The sequence below is a fragment of the Coregonus clupeaformis genome, unplaced genomic scaffold (assembly GCF_020615455.1).
Source record: "Coregonus clupeaformis isolate EN_2021a unplaced genomic scaffold, ASM2061545v1 scaf0185, whole genome shotgun sequence".
NCBI lineage: Eukaryota > Metazoa > Chordata > Actinopteri > Salmoniformes > Salmonidae > Coregonus > Coregonus clupeaformis.
The window spans coordinates 231,189-253,787 of record NW_025533640.1 but is presented as its reverse complement, the minus strand read 5'-3'; the positions used below and the strand labels follow the sequence as shown (position 1 = coordinate 253,787).

The 22,599-nt window shown below is 46.5% G+C and overlaps 1 protein-coding gene across 1 annotated transcript; it reads left to right on the top strand.

Moving 5' to 3' along the window:
- Nucleotides 1–9,091: 9,091 nt before the first annotated feature.
- Nucleotides 9,092–19,251, top strand: LOC121581881 (serine/threonine-protein kinase NIM1-like). Its single transcript, XM_041897269.2, has 6 exons — nucleotides 9,092–9,966; nucleotides 10,111–10,413; nucleotides 11,061–11,173; nucleotides 15,298–15,419; nucleotides 17,068–17,214; nucleotides 17,711–19,251. The coding sequence occupies exons 2-6, from the start codon at nucleotides 10,187–10,189 to the stop codon at nucleotides 18,464–18,466; spliced, it is 1,365 nt and encodes a 454-aa protein (XP_041753203.1). The 5' UTR covers nucleotides 9,092–9,966; nucleotides 10,111–10,186; the 3' UTR covers nucleotides 18,467–19,251.
- The last annotated feature ends 3,348 nt before the right edge of the window (nucleotides 19,252–22,599 follow it).

Genomic DNA, 22,599 nt, shown 5'->3' with positions numbered 1-22,599 from the left:
GTACACACCATCATATACATATACTGTACATGTATATTTATATTCTGGACTCTGACATTCCTCGTTCTGATATTTCTTAATTCCTTTATTTTATTTTTGGGATTTCTGTGTATTGTTTTGTATTATTAGGTATTACTGCACTGTTGGAGCTAGAAACATAAGCATTTCGCTAAACCTGCGATAACGTCTGCAAAATAAGTGTATTCGACCAAATATATTTACAGCCCTCTAACCAATTGTACTATTATGTGTGTTTTTCCGCGTTATTTGTAATTTATTCTGTACATAATGTTTCTGCCATCGTCTCTTATAACCAAAAAGAGCTTCTGGATATCAGGACAGCGATTACTCACCTCGTATTGGACGAAGACTATTATTTTTTCAACAAATCGGACGCAAAGGATATCCTACAGACACCCGATAAAGCCCAAATCCCTGTCATTCGCATGAGAAAGAGACAGAGATATCGTGGACATAAGTCGGGGTGCCTTGTAAGGATCCGACAGCGAGCGAGTAAACTGCCTCTTCCATCAATCCTATTAGCCAATGTTCAATCATTTGAGAATAAATTGGATGACCTAAGATTACGGTTATCCTACCAACGGGACATTAAAAACTGTAATATCTTATGTTTCACCGAGTCGTGGCTGAACGACGACATGGACAACATACAGCTAGCAGGCAAGACGCTACATCGGCAGGATAGAACGGCTGACTCCGGTAAGACAAGGGGTGGCGGTCTGTGTATATTTGTAAACAACAGCTGGTGCACAAAATCAAATACTAAGGAAGTCTCAAGGTTTTGCTCGCCTGAGCTAGAGTATCTTATGATAAGCTGTAGACCACAATATTTACCAAGAGAGTTTTCATCTATATTTTTCATAGCTGTCTATTTACCACCACAAACCAATGCTGGCATTAAGATTGGACTGAATTAGCTGTATAAGGCCATAAGTGAACAGGAAAACGCTCATCCAGAGGCAGCGCTCCTAGTGGCCGGGGACTTTAATGCAGGGAAACTTAAATCCGTTCTACCTGATTTCTACCAGCATGTTAAATGTGCAACCAGAGGAAAAAAAACTCTAGACCACCTTTACTCCACACACAGAGACGCATACAAAGCTCTCCCTCGCCCTCCATTTGGCAAATCTGACCATAACTCTATCCTCCTGATTCCTGCTTATAAGCAAAAACTAAAGCAGGAAGCACCAGTGACTCGGTTAATAAAAAAGTGGTCAGATGACGCAGATGCTACGCTACAGGACTGTTTTGCTAGCACAGACTGGAACATTTTCCGGGATTCTTCAGATAGCATTGAGGAGTACACCACATCAGTCACTGGCTTCATCAATAAGTGCATAGATGATGTCGTCCCCACAGTGACCACTTCTATGCTCGCTTCGAGGCAAGCAACACTGAAGCATGCATGAGCGCACCAGCTGTTCCGGATGACTATGTGATCACGCTCATTCACTATGTGAAGACTTTTAAGCAGGTCAACATTCACAAGGCTGCAGGGCCAGACAGATTACCAGGACGTGTACTCCGAGCATGTGCTGACCAACTGGCAAGTGTCTTCACTGACATTTTCAACATGTCCCTGACTGAGTCTGTAATACCAATATGTTTCAAGCAGACCACCATAGTCCCCCGTGCCCAAGGACACTAAGATAACCTGCCTAAATGACTACCGACCCATAGCACTGACGTCTGTAGCCATGAAGTGCTTTGAAAGGCTGGTCATGGCTCACATCAACATCATTATCCCAGAAACCCTGGACCCACTCCAATTTGCATACCGCCCCAACAGATCCACAGATGATGCAATCTCTATTGCACTCCACACTGCCCTTTCCCACCTGGACAAGAGGAACACCTACGTGAGAATGCTATTCATTGACTACAGCTCAGCATTCAACACCATAGTGCCCTCAAAGCTCATCACAAAGCTAAGGATCCTGGGACTAAACACCTCCCTCTGCAACTGGATCCTGGACTTCCTGACGGGCCGCCCCCAGGTGGTAAGGGTAGGTAACAACACATCTGCCACACTGATCCTCAACACGGGGGCCCCTCAGGGGTGCGTGCTCAGTCCCCTCCTGTACTCCCTGTTCACCCATGACTGCATGGCCAGGCACGACTCCAACACCATCGATAAGTTTGCCGACGACACAACAGTGGTAGGCCTGATCACCGACAACGATAAGACAGCCTATAGGGAGGAGGTCAGAGACCTGGCCGTGTGGTGCCAGGATAACAACCTCTCTCTCAACGTGACCAAGACAAAGGAGATGTCACGGTTTCGGCCGAGGCTGCCTCTCTTCCTTGCTCGGGCAGGCTTCGGCGTTCGTCGTCTCCGGAATACTAGCTGCCACCGTTGTATGTTTCTATGTTCGTTTGTTCTGGTCTGGTATTGTACACCTGTTATCGTTTAGTGTCATTAGTGTCCTATAAGTTCTCGTTGTGTTTGTCAGGTGTTGTGTGTGATTGTTTTTCCTGTCTGTTGATGTTCGACTGTTTGGGACAGACGCTAGTTTACCATCGCACTGTTGTTCGTGCGTAGTCGGGTTTTGTATTTTACGCACTGTTGCGTATTGTTTACCTCCGGGTTAGTTTACCCGTGTATTTTTGTGCTTTGCCAGTAAAGTCAAGTTTGACTGAGCTCCTGTGTCCTGCACTTGATTCCACCACACCGTCGCATCAGAACCCTTGACAGAATCACACACCTATTCGAATGGAATCAGCAGGAGCCGCAGCAGCACAGGAGACGTTGGAAGACAGGGTCCGGGAGCAGAATGACCAGATCCTGCGGATGGGGTCCGCCCTGCAGGAGGTGATCACCACCCTCCAACGCTGGGAGACCCGAGGGACACCCCCAACGCCATCTTCCCTGCCCTCACCATCGGCAAGTCAGCCCATTCCCGCTCCGGAACCCAGAGGAGTTCGACTCTCGCTCCCGAGGGCCTACGATGGGACCGCTGCCGGGTGTCAGGGCTTCCTTCTCCAGGTGGAGCTTTACCTGGCCACCGTGCACCCGGCGCCCTCGGGACTCGAGAGCGTGTCCGCCCTGATCTCCTGCCTTTCCGGCAAGGCGTTAGAATGGGCCAACGCCGAGTGGAGGAGAATAGACGCTACCACCATCACGTATGCTGAGTTCTCCCGCCGCTTCAGGGCGGTGTTTGACCATCCCCGAGGGGAAAGCGGCGGGGAGCGTCTGTTCTGCCTCCGGCAGGGGAAGAGGAGTGCCCAGGAGTTCGCTTTGGAATTCCGTACTCTAGCGGCGGATGCAGGGTGGAATGAGCGGGCCCTCATCGATCACTACTGCTGTAGTCTACGTGAGGACGTCCGTAGGGAGCTGGCCTGTCGGGACACCAGCCTCTCGTTCGACCAGTTAGTCGACATGTCCATCAGGCTGGATACCCTGCTAGCTACCCGCGGACGTCCCGAGGGGGGTCCGTCCATTTCACCCTCCAGCGCCTCCGAGCCGTGCCCCATGGAGCTCGGGGGCGCTGGCGCTAGATAGAGGAGGGGTCGGAGTACGAGGGGGTCCTTCTCCTGCACCAACTGTGGTCGGGGAGGACACACCGCGGCTAGGTGCTGGGGATGGCCTCCTAGGGGAGAAGACGACAGGCCTCGCACTGGGGAGTCCTTCCAGGTGATTAGGCGCCCCACTCACCCAGAGCTCTCTGTTGCACACTTCTGTATACCTGTGCGTTTTCCACAGGTAGCACCTCATTCCCAGCATAAGGCGCTGGTAGATTCAGGCGCGGCTGGGAATTTTGTTAAAAAGAAATTTTGTTTAGCCTTAGGGATTCCCCTTCTCCCTGTTGACGTCCCCTTCCCCGTTCATGCCCTAGATAGCCGTCCGTTGGGTGCGGGCTTGATCAGGGAGGTCACGGCGCCACTTAGGATGTGTGCGCAGGGGGGTCATCAGGAGATGATCCAGCTATTTCTGATCGACTCGCCTGCGTATCCGGTGGTGCTGGGCATGCCCTGGTTGAGTACCCATAACCCGTCTATTTCGTGGCAGGAGAGGGCTCTGATGGAGTGGTCTGCCCAGTGTGTGGGTCGATGTTTAGGCGTTTCCGTAGGGGGCTACCTCGGTGGAGAGTCCAAACCAGGTGCCCGCATTGCACGTTCCCCCTGAGTATGGGGATTTGGCTATTGTGTTCAGTAAGTCGAGGGCGACGCAGTTGCCTCCCCCATAGGCAGGGAGATTGTGCGATAGACCTCCCAGGCAGGAGCTGCGCTCCCACAGAGCCATGTGTATCCTCTGTCTCAGGAGGAGAAGAGAGCTATGGAGACTTACATAGACGAATCTCTGAGACAAGGATACATACGGCCCTCCACTTCCCCTGCGTCCTCGAGTTTCTTTTTTGTGAAGAAAAAGGATGGTGGGTTACGTCCGTGCATTGATTACCGTGGTCTCAATCAGATCACGGTGAAGTACAGTTATCCACTCCCCGCTGATTGCGACCATGACGGAGTCATTGCACGGGGCGCGTTTCTTCACTAAATTAGATCTCAGGAGCGCGTACAACTTGGTGCGCATTAGGGGGGCGATGAATGGAAGACAGCCTTTAGTACCACCTCGGGCCATTACGAGTATCTTGTCATGCCATACGGGTTGATGAACGCTCCTTCAGTTTTCCAATCATTCGTGGATGAGATCTTCAGGGACATGCAGGGGCAGGGGGTGGTCGTGGTACATAGATGACATTCTCGTGTACTCGTCTACCCGAGTCGAGCATGTGGCCCTGGTGCGCCGAGTGTTGCGGAGGCTGTTGGAGCACGACCTGTATGTCAAGGCAGAGAAGTGTCTGTTTTTCCAGGAGTCGGTCTCCTTTTTGGGTTATCAGTTGTCTGCGTCAGGGGTGAAGATGGAGGTAGACCGGGTGTCAGCCGTGCGTAATTGGCAAACGCCAACCACTGTGAAGGAGGTGCAGCAGTTTTTGGGGTTTGCGAATTACTACCGGAGGTTTATCCGGGGGTTTTGGACAGGTGGCAGCTCCCATAACGTCTCTTTTGAAGGGGGGTCCGGTGCGTCTGCAGTGGTCAGCCGAGGCGGACAGGGCGTTTGGGAGGCTGAAGGACCTGTTTACCTCGGCTCCGGTGCTGGCGCATCCGGATCCCTCTTTACCATTTCAGGTAGAGGTGGACGCGTCAGAGGCCGGGTATAGGAGCCGTGCTTTCGCAACGGTCCGGCACGCCACCTAAACTCCGCCCCTGTGCTTTTTATTCCAAGAAGCTCAGTCCGGCGGAGCGAAATTATGACGTAGGGGACAGGGAGCTGTTAGCCGTGGTACAGGCCCTAAAGGTGTGGAGGCACTGGCTTGAGGGGGCTCAACACCCTTTCCTCATTTTGACGGACCACCGTAACCTGGAGTACATCCGGGCAGCGAGGGAGACTGAACCCTCGCCAGGCGCGGTGGAATATGTTTTTGACCCGGTTCACATTTAAAATCACGTACATCCCTGGGTCACAGAACGGTAAGGCAGACGCACTGTCTCGGCGGTATGACACGGAGGAGAGGTCCGTGGAGCCCACTCCCATACTGCCGGAGTCTTGTCTGGTGGCACCGGTAGTGTGGGAGGTCGATGCTGAACTCGAGCGGGCGTTACGCACCGACCCTAGTCCACCTCAATGCCCGGAGGGTCGGAGGTACGTTCCGCTCGAGGTTCGGGATCGATTGATCTATTGGGCTCACACGTCACCCTCCTCTGGACACCCTGGTATCGGCCGGACAGTGCACTGCCTTAGTACTAAGTACTGGTGGCCCACGTTGGCGAGGGATGTGAGGGTTTATGTTTCCTCCTGCTCGGTGTGCGCCCAGTGTAAGGCGCCTAGACATCTGCCTAGGGGTAAGTTACTACCCCTGCCCGTTCCACAACGACCATGGTCTCACCTCTCGGTGGATTTCATCACTGACCTTCCTCCTTCACAGGGGAATACCACTATACTGGTCGTTGTGGACCGGTTTTCTAAGGCCTGTCGTTTGCTCCCTATGCCGGCCTTCCTACTGCCCTGCAGACCGCCGAAGCGCTATTCACCCATGTGTTCCGGCACTACGGGGTACCCGAGGATATTGTGTCTGATCGAGGTCCCCAATTTACCTCCAGAGTCTGGAGAGCTTTTATGGAGCGGTTGGGGGTCTCGGTGAGCCTCACCTCGGGTTACCACCCGGAGAGTAATGGGCAGGTGGAACGTGTGAACCAGGATGTGGGTAGGTTTCTTAGAACATACTGCCAGGACCGGCCGGAGGAGTGGGCAAGGTACGTTCCCTGGGCCGAAATGGCCCAGAATTCCCTACGCCATTCCTCCACTAACCTAACCCCTTTCCAATGTGTGTTAGGTTACCAGCCGGTTCTGGCACCTTGGCAGCAGAGCCATATCGAGGCTCCTGCGGTGGATGAGTGGGTGCGGCGCTCGGAGGAGACATGGAACGCTGCACACGTCCACCTGCAGCGGGCCCTCCGTCGTCAAAAGGCGAGCGCCGATCTCCACCGCAGTGAGGGACCGGTGTACGCACCTGGTGATCGAGTCTGGCTCTCTACCAGAAACCTGCCCCTCCGCCTGCCCTGTCGGAAACTGGGTCGGCGGTTTGTAGGGCCATTTAAAGTCCTGAGAAGATTGAACGAGGTGTGTTACAGATTACAACTACCTGTTGAGTATAAAAGTATTAACCCCTCGTTCCATGTGTCTCTTCTCAGGCCGGTGGTAGCTGGCCCACTCCAAGAAAATGAGATCAGGGAGACTCCTCCGCCCCCATTGGACATCGAGGGGGCACCGGCGTACTCCGTGCGGTCCATCTTGGATTCGAGACATCGGATGGGGGGTCTCCAATATCTAGTGGAGTGGGAGGGGTACGGCTCGGAGGAACGGTGCTGGGTGCCGAGGAGAGACATTTTGGACCCGTCTCTCCTGACGGAATTCCATCGTGGTCACCCGACGCACCCTGCTCCGCGTCCTCCTGGTCGTCCCCGAGGCCGGAGTCGGTGCACGTCTGGAGCCACGCGTCAAGGGGGGGGTACTGTCACGGTTTCGGCCGAGGCTGCCTCTTTTCCTTGCTCGGGCAGGCTTCGGCGTTCGTCGTCTCCGGAATACTAGCTGCCACCGTTGTATGTTTCTATGTTCGTTTGGTCTGGTCTGGTATTGTACACCTGTTATCGTTTAGTGTCATTAGTGTCCTATAAGTTCTCGTTGTGTTTGTCAGGTGTTGTGTGTGATTGTTTTCCTGTCTGTTGATGTTCGACTGTTTGGGACAGACGCTAGTTTACCGTCGCACTGTTGTTCGTGCGTAGTCGGGTTTTGTATTTTACGCACTGTTGCGTATTGTTTACCTCCGGGTTAGTTTACCCGTGTATTTTTGTGCTTTGCCAGTAAAGTCAAGTTTGACTGAGCTTCTGTGTCCTGCACTTGATTCCACCACACCGTCGCATCAGAACCCTTGACAGGAGATGATTGTGGACTACAGGAAAAAAAAGAGGACTGAGCACGCCCCCATTCTCATCGACGGGGCTGTAGTGGAACAGGTTGAGAGCCTCAAGTTCCTTGGTGTCCACATCACCTACGAACTATCATGGTTCAAACACACCAAGACAGTCGTGAAGAGGGCACGACAAAGCCTATTCCCCCTCAGGAGACTGAAAAGATTTGGCATGGGTCCTCAGATCCTCAAAAAAGTATACAGCTGCACCATCGAGAGCATCCTGACTGGTTGCATCACCGCCTGGTATGGCAACTGCTCTGCCTCTGACCGCAAGGCACTACAGAGGGTAGTGCGTACGGCCCAGTACATTACTGGGGCCAAGCTTCCTGCCATCCAGGACCTCTATACCAGGCGGTGTCAGAGGAAGGCCCTCAAAATTGTCAAAGACTCCAGCCACCCTAGTCATAGACTGTTCTCTCTGCTACCGCACGGCAAGCGGTACCGGAGTGCCAAGTCTAGGTCCAAAAGACTTCTCAACAGCTTCTACCCCCAAGCCATAAGACTCCTGAACAGCTAATCATGGCTACCCAGACTATTTGCACTGCCCCCCCACCCCCACCCCCACCCCCCACCCCATTTTTTTACGTTGCTGCTACTCTGTTAATTATTTATGCATAGTCACTTTAACTCTACCCACATGTACATATTACTTCAACTACCTCAACTAGCCGGTGCCCCCGCACATTGACTCTGCACCAGTACCCCCCCTGTATATATAGCCTCCCTACTGTTATTTTATTTTACTTCTGCTCTTTTTTTCTCAACACTTTTTTGTTGTTGTTTTATTTAACTTTTTTATAGAAAAATAAATGCACTGTTGGTTAAGGGCTGTAAGTAAGCATTTCACTGTAATGTCTGCACCTGTTGTATTCGGCGCATGTGGCCAATAAAATTGTATTTTATTTGATTTAAAATTTTATTTGATCTAGTTAAATCATAGTGTAAAAGCAGGTAAGCTGGTTCTAATCTTTTTGGCCATTTTCTGATGTTTTGTGGTGAAAAAGTGAGCGGGTCGAGCATAACATGTCAACCATGTTACCCATAGACAGGCTAGAAATGTTTTAACAATTTCAAAAACAAATTGAAGCTTCCATTCAATTGCCCCTCCCAGTTGCACACAACAAGATTTCATTCTCCGTGTCACAAGGCCTGTTTGTCAGCCTGCAAATATTGTCTCTCTGACAGTGTTGTTCCTCTAGGACAGAGACAGGTGAATAGGATAGGACAGGATAGTTTATGTGGATGGGAGTTACCTTTCTTTTTGTCTGATCTTTTGTTTTGTCCCTCAGGTGAAAGGGTCAATGTCTTACGGGTCGTCAGCTGGGATTTAAGGAGCACTAAATAAGGCAAGGAGAACACACATTAAACACACTTGCAAGCAGGCATACATTGATACTTGCCCACAAGTGTGTACACATGGTCTGTATACAACCCCCCACACATACACAGTTACAAACTGGACAGTGGAGGCTGCTGAGGGGAGGACGGCTCATAATAATGGCTGGAACGGAGCAAATGGAATGGCATCAAACACATCAAGAAACCATGTGTTTGGGGTATTTGATACCATTTCACCTATTCCGCTCCAGCCATTACCACGAGCCCGTCCTCCCCAATTTAGGTGCCACCAACCTCCTGTGATACTGGATATACATATATCTACATACACCTAAACAAACTAATTCTGCACATGCACACATACAGTTTTTTTTGCTCAACCACCCCACATGCTCACACACGATGAATAAAGCCGGGATTTAAAGATGTAGTAACTGTCTTCATTAATCTCTACAGTAAGCGTGTCAGAGAGAAGAGAGGAGAGAGTGGGAGAAAAGTTCATTATTCGACTGGCTTCATCTTTCAATAGAGGGACAACCTCGTGGGGCGTTTAAGGGAGTACCCCATGGCAGTACCTTAACGTCAGCCATATCCACTTCCTCCATCATCCCTCCCCCGCTCCTTCTCCCCCTCCACCCCCTCCCTCCACCCTCCTCCCCCAACTGTGGGCTATTTATAGAATCAAAGAGCCAATTAAAACACAGCAGCACTGATGAGAGGGCCAGCAGACTGAGATAAACTGTTGCTCGCTCTCGAACAACCAACAGTCTTTATTAAGCCATCCTCTGTTTCAAAAAACGATCAAGAGGAACAAGCTGTGCTTACAAAAGGTCTGGAGTTACCTTCCTTGAACACTCTTGAGCTACGGATCAAAAACCGACATCACTTGCCTTGGTCAAGGCAGTGTTTTCAAACTGCAGTCCATCGAAGGTCTGGAGAAATAGACTAGTAGCCTCTGTTCTGGGTTGGACCCTGGCCGTGACCCCACTCTCCCTAGGTGTCTCATTTCCGATTCACACATGCGTGAAATAGGACAAATATAAGCACCCACCAAATTATTATTCATGATTTATTATCTGTCGTTGTCTGGACACTCGGGGAAGCAGCAAAGCTCTCTACATGGACCCTATGTATAAAGGTGAGATTCACACATTTAACATGTTTTTGGTGCGATCATGAATACAATACAAGAAATGTGCATTTTTGCAGCGCAGATAATGGGTTTGATAGGGCTCTAGGTATTTCCCTCATCAACACAACAAGTTATTCTCTGTGTTTTCAGCCACAGGTGGTGCCTTGCACCAGAACCCCCTCCAGCCATGAGCTAAGCCCTCCCTATCGTAGGCATCCTGGGTAGGATGACGGCCGTGTGCCCCGCTGGGGTGGGCCCTGGTGTGGCTACGGTGAGTGGCTCCAGGGGGTCTGGGGCTGGGTTTACGACTGGGAGTACAGGGAGTCAGGACAAGAGATACGCACGCTGGAGCCGCCTGGACAGCTCGGACATCAATACAGATGACGAGGGGGTCCCTGGCCACCGCCTCACCCCCCTGGAAAGGCTCAACCTGGACATGTGCCAGGACGACAGGTAGGGCCAGGATGACAGGTAGGAGCAGGATGACAGGTAGGAGCAGGATGACAGGTAGGGCCAGGATGACAGGTAGGACCAGGATGACAGGTAGGGCCAGGATGACAGGTAGGGCCAGGATGACAGGTAGGGCCAGGACAACAGGTAGGACCAGGATGACAGGTAGGATCAGGATGACAGGTAGGAGCAGGATGACAGGAAGGACCAGGATGACAGGTAGGGCCAGGACGACAGGTAGGGCCAGGACGACAGGTAGGGCCAGGATGACAGGTAGGGCCAGGACAACAGGTAGGACCAGGATGACAGGTAGGATCAGGATGACAGGTAGGAGCAGGATGACAGGAAGGACCAGGATGACAGGTAGGGCCAGGACGACAGGTAGGGCCAGGACGACAGGTAGGGCCAGGATGACAGGTAGGGCCAGGATGGCAGGTAGGGCCAGGACGACAGGTAGGGCCAGGATGACAGGTAGGGCCAGGACGACAGGTAGGGCCAGGATGACAGGTAGGGCCAGGATGACAGGTAGGGCCAGGATGACAGGTAGGGCTAGGATGACAGGTAGGACCAGGACGCTCATGAAAGAAGATTCATTTTCACATGTATTGTTTTTCTGGATCATTTGATAGTGCTGTTTATTATATTACCAGGGTGGTCCGTGAGCTCACATTGGGCCGGCGTATCGGCTTCTACAAGGTCCGTGGGGAGATCGGCTGTGGAAATTTTTCCCATGTCAAACTGGGGATCCACGCCCTCACAAAAGGTAAGGAAGCCACCTGCCAGGCAGCAAACACATGAACTGATATTTAACATTACACACAGCCCTGCTGTACTGCAGATGCTCACCAAAACTTTGAATCTTTGAATTATGCATTCATAGACCAGAAGAAAGTGAAAAGATATGTAGGCCTGGCCAATCTTCACTAAATATGCTAGCTTGAGTTTAATATTTCTTGGAAAACCACAGATCCTCTGCTCCAGCAAAATCTCAAAGCGCAATGATGACTGACAAGCTGTTTTCATCAATGAACTAATAATACATTTCCTTAGATAGCTGTTTGCTATTGAGCCAGTGGTTTGCCACTGGGCACAGATGTCATTTCAACATCTACTTTTGATTTAATTTTGGTTGAGTTGTCAACTAACGTGTATTCATTGTGAAATCAACAAAAAAAATCACCTGATATACAGTGGGGAAAAAAAGTATTTAGTCAGCCACCAATTGTGCAAGTTCTCCCACTTAAAAAGATGAGAGAGGCCTGTAATTTTCATCATAGGTACACGTCAACTATGACAGACAAATTGAGAAAAAAAATCTCAATTTGTAGGATTTTTTATGAATTTATTTGCAAATTATGGTGGAAAATAAGTATTTGGTCACCTACAAACAAGCAAGATTTCTGGCTCTCACAGACCTGTAACTTCTTCTTTAAGAGGCTCCTCTGTCCTCCACTCGTTACCTGTATTAATGGCACCTGTTTGAACTTGTTATCAGTATAAAAGACACCTGTCCACAACCTCAAACAGTCACACTCCAAACTCCACTATGGCCAAGACCAAAGAGCTGTCAAAGGACACCAGAAACAAAATTGTAGACCTGCACCAGGCTGGGAAGACTGAATCTGCAATAGGTAAGCAGCTTGGTTTGAAGAAATCAACTGTGGGAGCAATTATTAGGAAATGGAAGACATACAAGACCACTGATAATCTCCCTCGATCTGGGGCTCCACGCAAGATCTCACCCCGTGGGGTCAAAATGAACACAAGAACGGTGAGCAAAAATCCCAGAGGGGGACCTAGTGAATGACCTGCAGAGAGCTGGGACCAAAGTAACAAAGCCTACCATCAGTAACACACTACGCCGCCAGGGACTCAAATGCTGCAGTGCCAGACGTGTCCACCTGCTTAAGCCAGTACATGTCCAGGCCCATCTGAAGTTTGCTAGAGTGCATTTGGATGATCCAGAAGAGGATTGGGAGAATGTCATATGGTCAGCTGAAACCGAAATATAACTTTTTGGTAAAAACTCAACTCGTCGTGTTTGGAGGACAAAGAATGGTGAGTTGCATCCAAAGAACACCATACCTACTGTGAAGCATGGGGGTGGAAACATCATGCTTTGGGGCTGTTTTTCTGCAAAGGGACCAGGACGACTGATCCGTGTAAAGGAAAGAATGAATGGGGCCATGTATCGTGAGATTTTGAGTGAAAACCTCCTTCCATCAGCAAAGGCATTGAAGATGAAACGTGGCTGGGTCTTTCAGCATGACAATGATCCCAAACACACCACCCGGGCAACGAAGGAGTGGCTTCGTAAGAAGCATTTCAAGGTCCTAGAGTGGCCTAGCCAGTCTCCAGATCTCAACCCCATAGAAAATCTTTGGAGGGAGTTGAAAGTCTGTGTTGCCCAGCGACAGCCCCAAAACATCACTGCTCTAGAGGAGATCTGCATGGAGGAATGGGCCAAAATACCAGCAACAGTGTGTGAAAACCTTGTGAAGACTTACAGAAAACGTTTGACCTGTGTCATTGCCAACAAAGGGTATACAACAAAGTATTGAGAAACTTTTGTTATTGACCAAATACTTATTTTCCACCATAATTTGCAAATAAATTCATTAAAAATCCTACAATGTAATTTTCTGGATTTTTATTTCTCATTTTGTCTATCATAGTTGACGTGTACCTATGATGAAAATTACAGGCCTCTCTCATCTTTTTAAGTGGGCGAACTTGCACAATTGGTGGCTGACTAAATACTTTTTTCACCCACCGTAGGTTAAAAGGTAAAAAATACTAAATTCCCTTACGTTGACGACTTTTTGGAAATACAATCAGTTTTCCTCATTGATTCTATGCCATAACATTGTTTTTTTTTCTTATGACGTGGAAACAATGTTGATTCAACCAGTTTTTGACCCAGTGGGTTGGGCATGTAGTCTGAATCAGCCACAGAAAGACAGCCTGTCTGACTGATGCCCTTGAAAAGATGGATTGATTAGAGATCTCGTGTTTCCCTAGCGACGGATGGAATTTCTGCATGCTTCATCAAAGACTGAAGTGTGTGTGTGTGTGTGTGTGGTATCACTTGCTTAGTCCTACAAAGCAAAAGGAGCCCCGGGGCATTAAAGGCTGTCACTGAAAGCTGTGTCAGAGCAGAAAGAGAGACTAATACCAGTCTTAATGAATAATGTATGTGAAAATACAATGACATATCTCAGCACCATCTCACCACTTAAGGACTTTTCCATACTCTATTATGGGGTCTTTGTTTATTAGTTCTATGAATATTAAGCATATGGGTGCTATGGGTAGAGGTTGCCCTTAAGAACAGATCTAGGCTCAGCTTATCCTTCCCAAAGCCAAACCATAACCAACTTCACCCATCTCCTAAATGGGTTGAATTTGAGGTTTTCATGTTACTTTTCTTGCGTTGAAGATCTATCTACAACCTACACAGTATTGTGTAGCTAGGTTATGTCTGGTCATAATTTCAGTTTGGTCATTTCTGCTCTCATCATCAATAGAATAAGACTTTCCAAGAATGTTCTTGTTGAAATGGGAGTTATACTTAGAATTGACTGTTTTAGAATAGGCTATAATCGAGAAGATGGGTTTCCATGAAAAAAGCAAGTCCTCTAACAAATTAGAATGTCGCCTCAGTCAGAGAAAATGTGAAAATGAATTGCCTCAGAGAAAGTGTTCATTGTTCCCCTCTGATCAGGGACTGATTTAGACCTGGGACACCAGGTGTGTGCCATTAAATATCAGGTAGAACAAAAAACTGTCAGGCTCTGGACCTCGTAGGGTAGGAGTTGAATACCACTGGGATACACAATCACTTACAATACAGCACTCTACATCTAACAGTTTGCAGATTTGTGTAAGCTACATTCTGGGATTTGGTCTAGTCATAGGCTTTGGCTGCTGCTCTGGTGTGCCCCCAGAGGATGGGTGGAGAACACAGGAGGTTGGTGGCACCTTAATTGGGGAGGACGGGCTCATTGTAATGGGTGGAGCGGAATAGTATCAAAATGGAATGGTATCAAATACATCAAACACATGGACTATGGAATGAGCTGAACCCCAGACATCAGATAGATGTCTTTGAGGTTTTCAATGGTCAGCCGTTCCACATAGTTAAAGTCAGCGTTATTCAGCTCCTCCAGTGGTCTCCATATAAACATGTTCCTCATCTCAGGACTCACATCAACAACGTTGACTGGCTCATAACTCCTCCTCCTCCTCTAGCTCCTCCTGCTGGTTCTCCTGATTCCTTCAGTAAAGGAAGCCAGTACCAAGAGCAATGCTGATGGCAAATTCAACAGGGACAACCAGGCTACTTCGACCAGAGAAAAGTCTGCAGATACTCGCCATTGGATAGGCTTGCTGCTAGCTATGTTATTAATCAGGATCTGAACGTTTCCCAGGATATTGAACAACATTCCACAACAACTGATGTTGAATATAAACATGCCATTACCATAGTGACAGAATGAAACAGAAGTTTGGAAAGTTTCAGTCACTTATTATGACATCATAATTGAGCAAGCCACCTAGCGCTGTGTTTATTCATGTTTGACTTGGAATGTTATAGAATTAGAATGGACATGTTTCATTGGCCACATAGAATATGAAGTGTGTGTTAACATCCACAAAATATTGCACCGTTCTTTCTATAGAGAATAAAACACCAAAAGCTAAAAAAGGAATATCTCTTTATTTTAGCCTAACTCCTTCTCTCAACGCCTGCCTTTTGTTTATACATTCTATGTTGACCTCAGGTATATTACAAAGACTTAACGCTGACCCCGGCGAGAGTAGCTGCTGCATCAGCAACAGATCATGGGAATAAACAAATGAACATGTCCCTCTGTCCTCCCTCAGAGAAGGTGGCCATTAAGATCCTGGATAAGACCAAGCTGGACCAGAAGACCCAGAGGTTACTGTCCAGAGAGATATCCAGCATGGAGAGACTGCAACACCCCAACATCATACGCCTTTATGAGGTGGGTGACACACACACACACACACACACACACACACACACACACACACACACACACAGCCTCCCAGGCCTTGTTAAACACCTATTAATGATAAGGAATGAGTTACACAAAGCGTGGTCAGAAACTAAGCTAAGGTCATCAGTGCAGTGCACTTAAACAGAGTAGTGCAATTTAACAAGTAGTGTAATTAAACAGAGTAGTGCACTTAAACAAGTAGTGTAATTAAACAGAGTAGTGTAATTAAACAGAGTAGTGCACTTAAACAGAGTAGTGTAATTAAACAGAGTAGTGCACTTAAACAGAGTAGTGTAATTAAACAAGTAGTGTAATTAAACAGAGTAGTGTAATTAAACAGATTAGTGTATTTAAACAGAGTAGTGTAATTAAACAGAGTAGTGCAATTAAACAAGTAGTGTAATTAAACAGAGTAGTGTAATTAAACAGAGTAGTGTAATTTAACAGAGTAGTGTAATTAAACAGAGTAGTGCAGTTAAAAAAGTAGTGTAATTAAACAGAGTAGTGTAATTAAACAGAGTAGTGCACTTAAACAGAGTAGTCAATTAAACAGAGTAGTGTAATTAAACAGAGTAGTGCACTTAAACAGAGTAGTGTAATTAAACAGAGTAGTGTAATTAAACAGAGTAGTGTAATTAAACAGAGTAGTGCAGTTAAACAAGTAGTGTAATTAAACAGAGTAGTGTAATTAAACAGAGTAGTGCACTTAAACAGAGTAGTGTAATTAAACAGAGTAGTGCAATTAAACAGAGTAGTGCACTTAAACAGAGTAGTGCAATTAAACAAGTAGTGTAATTAAACAGAGTAGTGTAATTAAACAGAGTAGTGCACTTAAACAGAGTAGTGTAATTAAACAGAGTAGTGCACTTAAACAGAGTAGTGAAATTAAACAGTGTAGTGCACTTAAACAAGTAGTGTAATTAAACAGAGTAGTGTAATTAAACAGAGTAGTGCACTTAAACAGAGTAGTGTAATTAAACAGAGTAGTGCAATTAAACAAGTAGTGTAATTAAACAGAGTAGTGTAATTAAACAGAGTAGTGTAATTAAACAGAGTAGTGTAATTAAACAGAGTAGTGCAATTAAACAAGTAGTGTAATTAAACAGAGTAGTGCAATTAAACAGAGTAGTGTAATTAAACAGAGTAGTGTAATTAAACAGAGTAGTGTAATTAAACAAGTAGTGCAATTAAACAAGTAGTGTAATTAAACAGAGTAGTGTAATTAAACAGAGTAGTGTAATTAAACAGAGTAGTGTAATTAATCAGAGTAGTGCAATTAAACAAGTAGTGTAATTAAACAGAGTAGTGCAATTAAACAGAGTAGTGTAATTAAACAGAGTAGTGTAATTAAACAGAGTAGTGCACTTAAACAGAGTAGTGTAATTAAACAGAGTAGTGTAATTAAACAGAGTAGTGCACTTAAACAGAGTAGTGTAATTAAACAGAGTAGTGTAATTAAACAGAATAGTGTAATTAAACCGAGTAGTGCACTTAAACAGAGTAGTGTAATTAAACAGATTAGTGTAATTAAACAGAGTAGTGCACTTAAACAGAGTAGTGTAATTAAACAGAGTAGTGTAATTATCAGTAGATGACTTGACCATCCTCTCTGTTTCTTCCTGGTGGGTTACAGGTGGTGGAGACATTGTCACGGTTACACCTGGTGATGGAATATGCAGGCGGAGGAGAGCTCTACACAAAGATCAGCACGGAGGGGAAACTGTCCGACATCGACAGCAAGATCGTCTTCTCTCAGATCCTCTCGGCTGTCAAACACATGGTATTGTCCTGGCCAGGGCTGCAGTCCTGCTCGCATACACTTTAATAAGCTTATTGTGTGTCCATACTGTTTGTGTTTGAGTCAGTACTCTCACAAGGCTTGCTGACCTCATTTGCTTTCTTTGAGACTTTTGTAATTGTTTCCAAAATAAATATTATACTGGGGGCATAGGCTCAATTCAGACTCCACATCCGCAAAAGAAACATTGTATTTTTTATGTGGTGCAACATTTAATGCAGTGGAGGCTGCTGAGGGGATAATGGCTCATGATAACGGCTGGAACGGCGCAAATAGAATGGCATCAAACAGCAAGAAACCATGTGTTTGACGTATTTGATACCATTCCACTGATTCCGCTCCAGTCATTGCCACGAGCCCGTTCTCCCCAATTAAGGTGCCACCAACCTCCTGTGATTGAATGTCATTTAAAGAGTCTGCGATGTCTTTACAGTATATACCGGTGTATTAACCAGATACATCTTGACCTTCCCCACAGCATGACAACAGCATCATCCACCGTGACCTGAAGGCAGAGAATGTCTTCTACACCTGCAGCACCTGCGTCAAGGTGGGAGACTTCGGCTTCAGCACGCTGAGCCGCCGCGACGAGACCCTCAACACCTTCTGCGGCTCCCCACCCTACGCCGCGCCAGAGCTCTTCCGGGACGAACACTACCTGGGCGTCTTCGTAGACATCTGGGCCCTGGGCGTCATGCTATTCTTCATGGTGACAGGAACCATGCCCTTCAGGGCGGACACTGTGGCCAAGTTGAAGCGCTGCATCCTGGAGGGGGCCTATGTGCTGCCCTCCTGGGTACTGGAGCCCTGCCAGAGGCTGATCAGAGGCATCCTCCAGCCCCAGCCCTCAGATCGCTGCAGTGTAGAGCAGATGATGGGCTGTGAGTGGCTGTTGCCTGTAGACTTCCCCCGGGCCATGGAGCCCTTTAAACTGGACCCGTCCTATCTGGCCGAGAGCACGCCTTCAGAGTTGGAGGAGGACGAGGCGGAGGTGAGGGGGGCACTGGAGACACTAGGGATCACCACAGAGCATATCTTGAATAATCAGGGGAAGGACTGTAGGAGTTCTATAACAGGTGTTTATAGGATTCTGTTGCACCGTGCACACAAGAGGAGGGCAGTGGATAGCATGCCTGTCGTTACACATGTGGTCGGGGCCAGCCTGAGTAAAAAGGACCGGCTAAAGGCATACCGCAGCTTACGGCACACCTCCAAGCTCTGTGTGATTCTGTGACGAAAAGCCTTATCTCCTATAGTGGAACTTTATTGTATTTTTTTTCAATCCATGAGAATGTTTGTGACTGTGAATGAGGAATGAGATGGTGAATTTTAAATCAGCTTGATTTCTGTCTTGAATGTTGATCGGAAAAATGTTCATTGCAGATACACTAAGAAAGACAAAGAAATTCCTAAAGTTGGGATTCAAGTGAGTATTTGTCTCTGTGAGAATATACTTTAGCCTGGGTGCCAGTCTTTCTCTAATTTATCTTACCAGAAAAGGCAAACATGTAACATATGGTTATCCAGCAGACACTTTTCTCCAAAGGAACGTGGGCGATTCCAGCATTATGGTCTTAACATTTGCACACAAAATCACAGTTTAATGTCTCACAGAATGGACAAACAAAATATAAATACAACTTTTGATGCGTGTGTCTATAGCACCCACCAGGGTGAGTGTATTCCTAAAAAAGTGGACTTCTAAATATTAGCATGTTGGAGAAATAAGAAGCGGCGAAATTGTAGTTTATGCAGAGCCAAATGTGGCCGGATGTAATGGCTGAAAACCCTACATATGGAGATGGATTTTCGAGAGCTAAGTCTTATTGTGATTTGATTGACGAACAGCAAGCTTGTCTAGTTTATAAATGGTGTCGAACTGACTGAATAAAGTCGATCTCATATATCCTTGCCATTCATAAATCATACAACGTAGTTTATTGTCCATGGTATGGATGTGACAACGACGTCAATTCAACATTTATTCCATGTTAGTTCAACAACATCTCATTGAAATTATGTGGAAATAACATTGATTATTTTTACCCCCTTTTTCGATCTTGTCTCATCGCTGCAACTCCCCAACGGGCTCAGGAGGCAAAGGTTGAGTCATGCATCCTCCGAAACACGACCCGCCTAACCGCGCTTCTTAACACCCATTGTGCTCCGCCCTATGGGACTGCCAATCACAGCCGGTTGTGATACAGCCCGGGATCGAACACAGGTCTGTAGTGACGCCTCTAGCACTGCGATGCAGTGCCATAGACCTCTGCGCCACTCGGGAGGCCCGAAACAACGTTGATTCAACCAGTATGTGCCCAGTGGTAAGTGTCTTGGGGAGATTAAACACATTAGCAACAGTCTGTGAGTTTGTAAATCTTAGGTCAAAACATGGATAGCCATTTCGAAGGAAAGGCTTGGCTGAGCATAAAAATGATAATTTTGAAAAGATTGTCATTTCCATTATTACTTCAGAGAGGAAAAATGACCGTTATGGATGTTACAGAGTCTGAAGTAGACATTCAAATCTTAATGATTTCTTGATCAAAATCTATCATAACACATTTTTTATCATTTGGAATGTTTTTAAAATGTCAGCAGAAGGCATAGTACCTTAGGATTGCATAATTACAGGTAGCCTGAATAGTATAGGCAGCACCACACCCAAAAATGAATTTTAAACAAATATATACACTACCATTCAAAAGTTTGGGGTCACTTAGAAATGTCCTTGTTTTCCATGAAAACATACATGAAATGAGTTAGAATAGGAAATATAGCAAAATGCATAGGAAATGTAGTCAATGACAAGGTTAGAAATAATTATTTTTAATATAAATCATAATTGTGTCTTTCAAACTTTGCTTTCGTCAAAGAATCCTCCATTTGCAGCAATTACAGCCTTGCAGACCTTTGGCATTCTAGTTGTCAATTTGTTTAGGTAATCTGAAGAGATTTTACCCCATGCTTCCTGAAGCACCTCCCACAAGTTGGATTGGCTTGATGGGCGCTTCTTACGTACCATACGGTCAAGCTGCTCCCAGCAGCTCAATAGTGTTGAGATCCGGTGACTGTGCTGGCCACTCCATTATAGACAGAATGCCAGCTGAATGCTTCTTCCCTAAATAGTTATTGCATAGTTTGGAGCTGTGCTTTGGGTCGTTGTCCTGTTGTAGGAGGAAATTGGCTCCAATCAAGCGCCGTCCACAGGGTATGGCATAGCATTGCAAAATGGAGTGATAGCCTTCCCTCTTCAAGATCCCTTTTACCCTGTACAAATCTCCCACTTTACCACCACCAAAGCACCCCCAGACCATCACATTGCCTCCACCATGCTTGACAGATTGCTTCAAGCACTCCTCCATTATCTTTTCATTTGGTCTGCGTCTCACAAGTGTTATTCTTTGTGATCTGAACACCTCAAACTTCGATTTGTCTGTCCATAACACTTTTTTTCCAATCTGTCCATAACACTTTTTCTTTTCTTTTAATTGGCCAGTCTGAGATATGGCTTTTTCTTTGCAACTCTGCCTAGAAGGTCAGCATCCCGGAGTCGCGTCTTCACTGTTGACGTTGAGACTGGTGTTTTGCGGGTACTATTTAATGAAGCTGCCAGTTGAGGACCTGTGAGGCGTCTGTTTCTCAAACTAGACACTCTAATGTATTTGTCCTCTTGCTCAGTTGTGCACTGGGGCCTCCCACTCCTCTTTCTATTCTGGTTAGAGCCAGTTTGCGCTGTTCTGTGAAGGAAGTAGTACACAGCGTTGTACAAGATCTTCAGTTTCTTGGCAATTTCTAATTTCTCAGAACAAGAATAGACTGCCGAGTTTCAGAAGAAAGTTATTTGTTTCTGGCCATTTTGAGCCTGTAATCAAACCCACAATTGCTGATGCTCCAGATACTCAACTAGTCTCAAGAAGGCCAGTTTTATTGCTTCTTTAATCAGCACAACAGTTTTCAGCTGTGCTAACATAATTGCAAAAGGGTTTTCTAATGATCAATTAGCCTTTTAAAATTATAAACTTGGATTAGCAAACACAACGTGCCATTGGAACACAGGACTGATGGTTGCTGATAATGGGCCTCTGTACGCCTACGTAGATATTCCATTAAAAACCAGCTACAATAGCCATTTACAACATTAACAATGTCTACACTGTATTTCTGATCAATTTGATGTTATTTTAATGGACAAAAACATGGCTTTTCTTTAGAAAACAAGGACATTTCTAAGTGACCCTAAACTTTTGAATGGTAGTGTATATAATATATATATATATATATATATATATATATATACAGTGGGGGAAAAAAGTATTTAGTCAGCCACCAATTGTGCAAGTTCTCCCACTTAAAAAGATGAGAGAGGCCTGTAATTTTCATCATAGGTACACGTCAACTATGACATACAAGTTGAGAAAAAAAAATCCAGAAAATCACATTGTAGGATTTTTTATGAATTTATTTGCAAATTATGGTGGAAAATAAGTATTTGGTCACCTACAAACAAGCAAGATGTCTGGCTCTCACAGACCTGTAACTTCTTCTTTAAGAGGCTCCTCTGTCCTCCACTCGTTACCTGTATTAATGGCACCTGTTTGAACTTGTTATCAGTATAAAAGACACCTGTCCACAACCTCAAACAGTCACACTCCAAACTTCACTATGGCCAAGACCAAAGAGCTGTCAAAGGACACCAGAAACAAAATTGTAGACCTGCACCAGGCTGGGAAGACTGAATCTGCAATAGGTAAGCAGCTTGGTTTGAAGAAATCAACTGTGGGAGCAATTATTAGGAAATGGAAGACATATAAGACCACTGATAATCTCCCTCGATCTGGGGCTCCACGCAAGATCTCACCCCGTGGGGTCAAAATGATCACAAGAACGGTGAGCAAAAATCCCAGAACCACACGGGGGGACCTAGTGAATGACCTGCAGAGAGCTGGGACCAAAGTAACAAAGCCTACTATCAGTAACACACTACGCTGCCAGGGACTCAAATCCTGCAGAACCAGACGTGTCCCCCTGCTTAAGCCAGTACATGTCCAGGCCCGTCTGAAGTTTGCTAGAGTGCATTTGGATGATCCAGAAGAGGATTGGGAGAATGTCATATGGTCAGATGAAAAAACTCAACTTGTCGTGTTTGGAGGACAAAGAATGCTGAGTTGCATCCAAAGAACACCATACCTACTGTGAAGCATGGGGGTGGAAACATCATGCTTTGGGGCTGTTTTTCTGCAAAGGGACCAGGACGACTGATCCGTGTAAAGGAAAGAATGAATGGGGCCATGTATCGTGAGATTTTGAGTGAAAACCTCCTTCCATCAGCAAGGGCATTGAAGATGAAACGTGGCTGGGTCTTTC

What these genes read in the sequence shown, in the direction of transcription:
- LOC121581881 (XM_041897269.2), top strand. Translation starts at nt 10,187, where the DNA reads ATGACGGCCGTGTGCCCCGCTGGGGTGGGCCCTGGTGTGGCTACGGTG. An exon ending in GACATGTGCCAGGACGACAG is followed by an intron (nt 10,414 to 11,060) that starts GTAGGGCCAGGA and finishes TTATATTACCAG; the next exon opens with GGTGGTCCGTGAGCTCACAT. An exon ending in ACATCATACGCCTTTATGAG is followed by an intron (nt 15,420 to 17,067) that starts GTGGGTGACACA and finishes GGTGGGTTACAG; the next exon opens with GTGGTGGAGACATTGTCACG.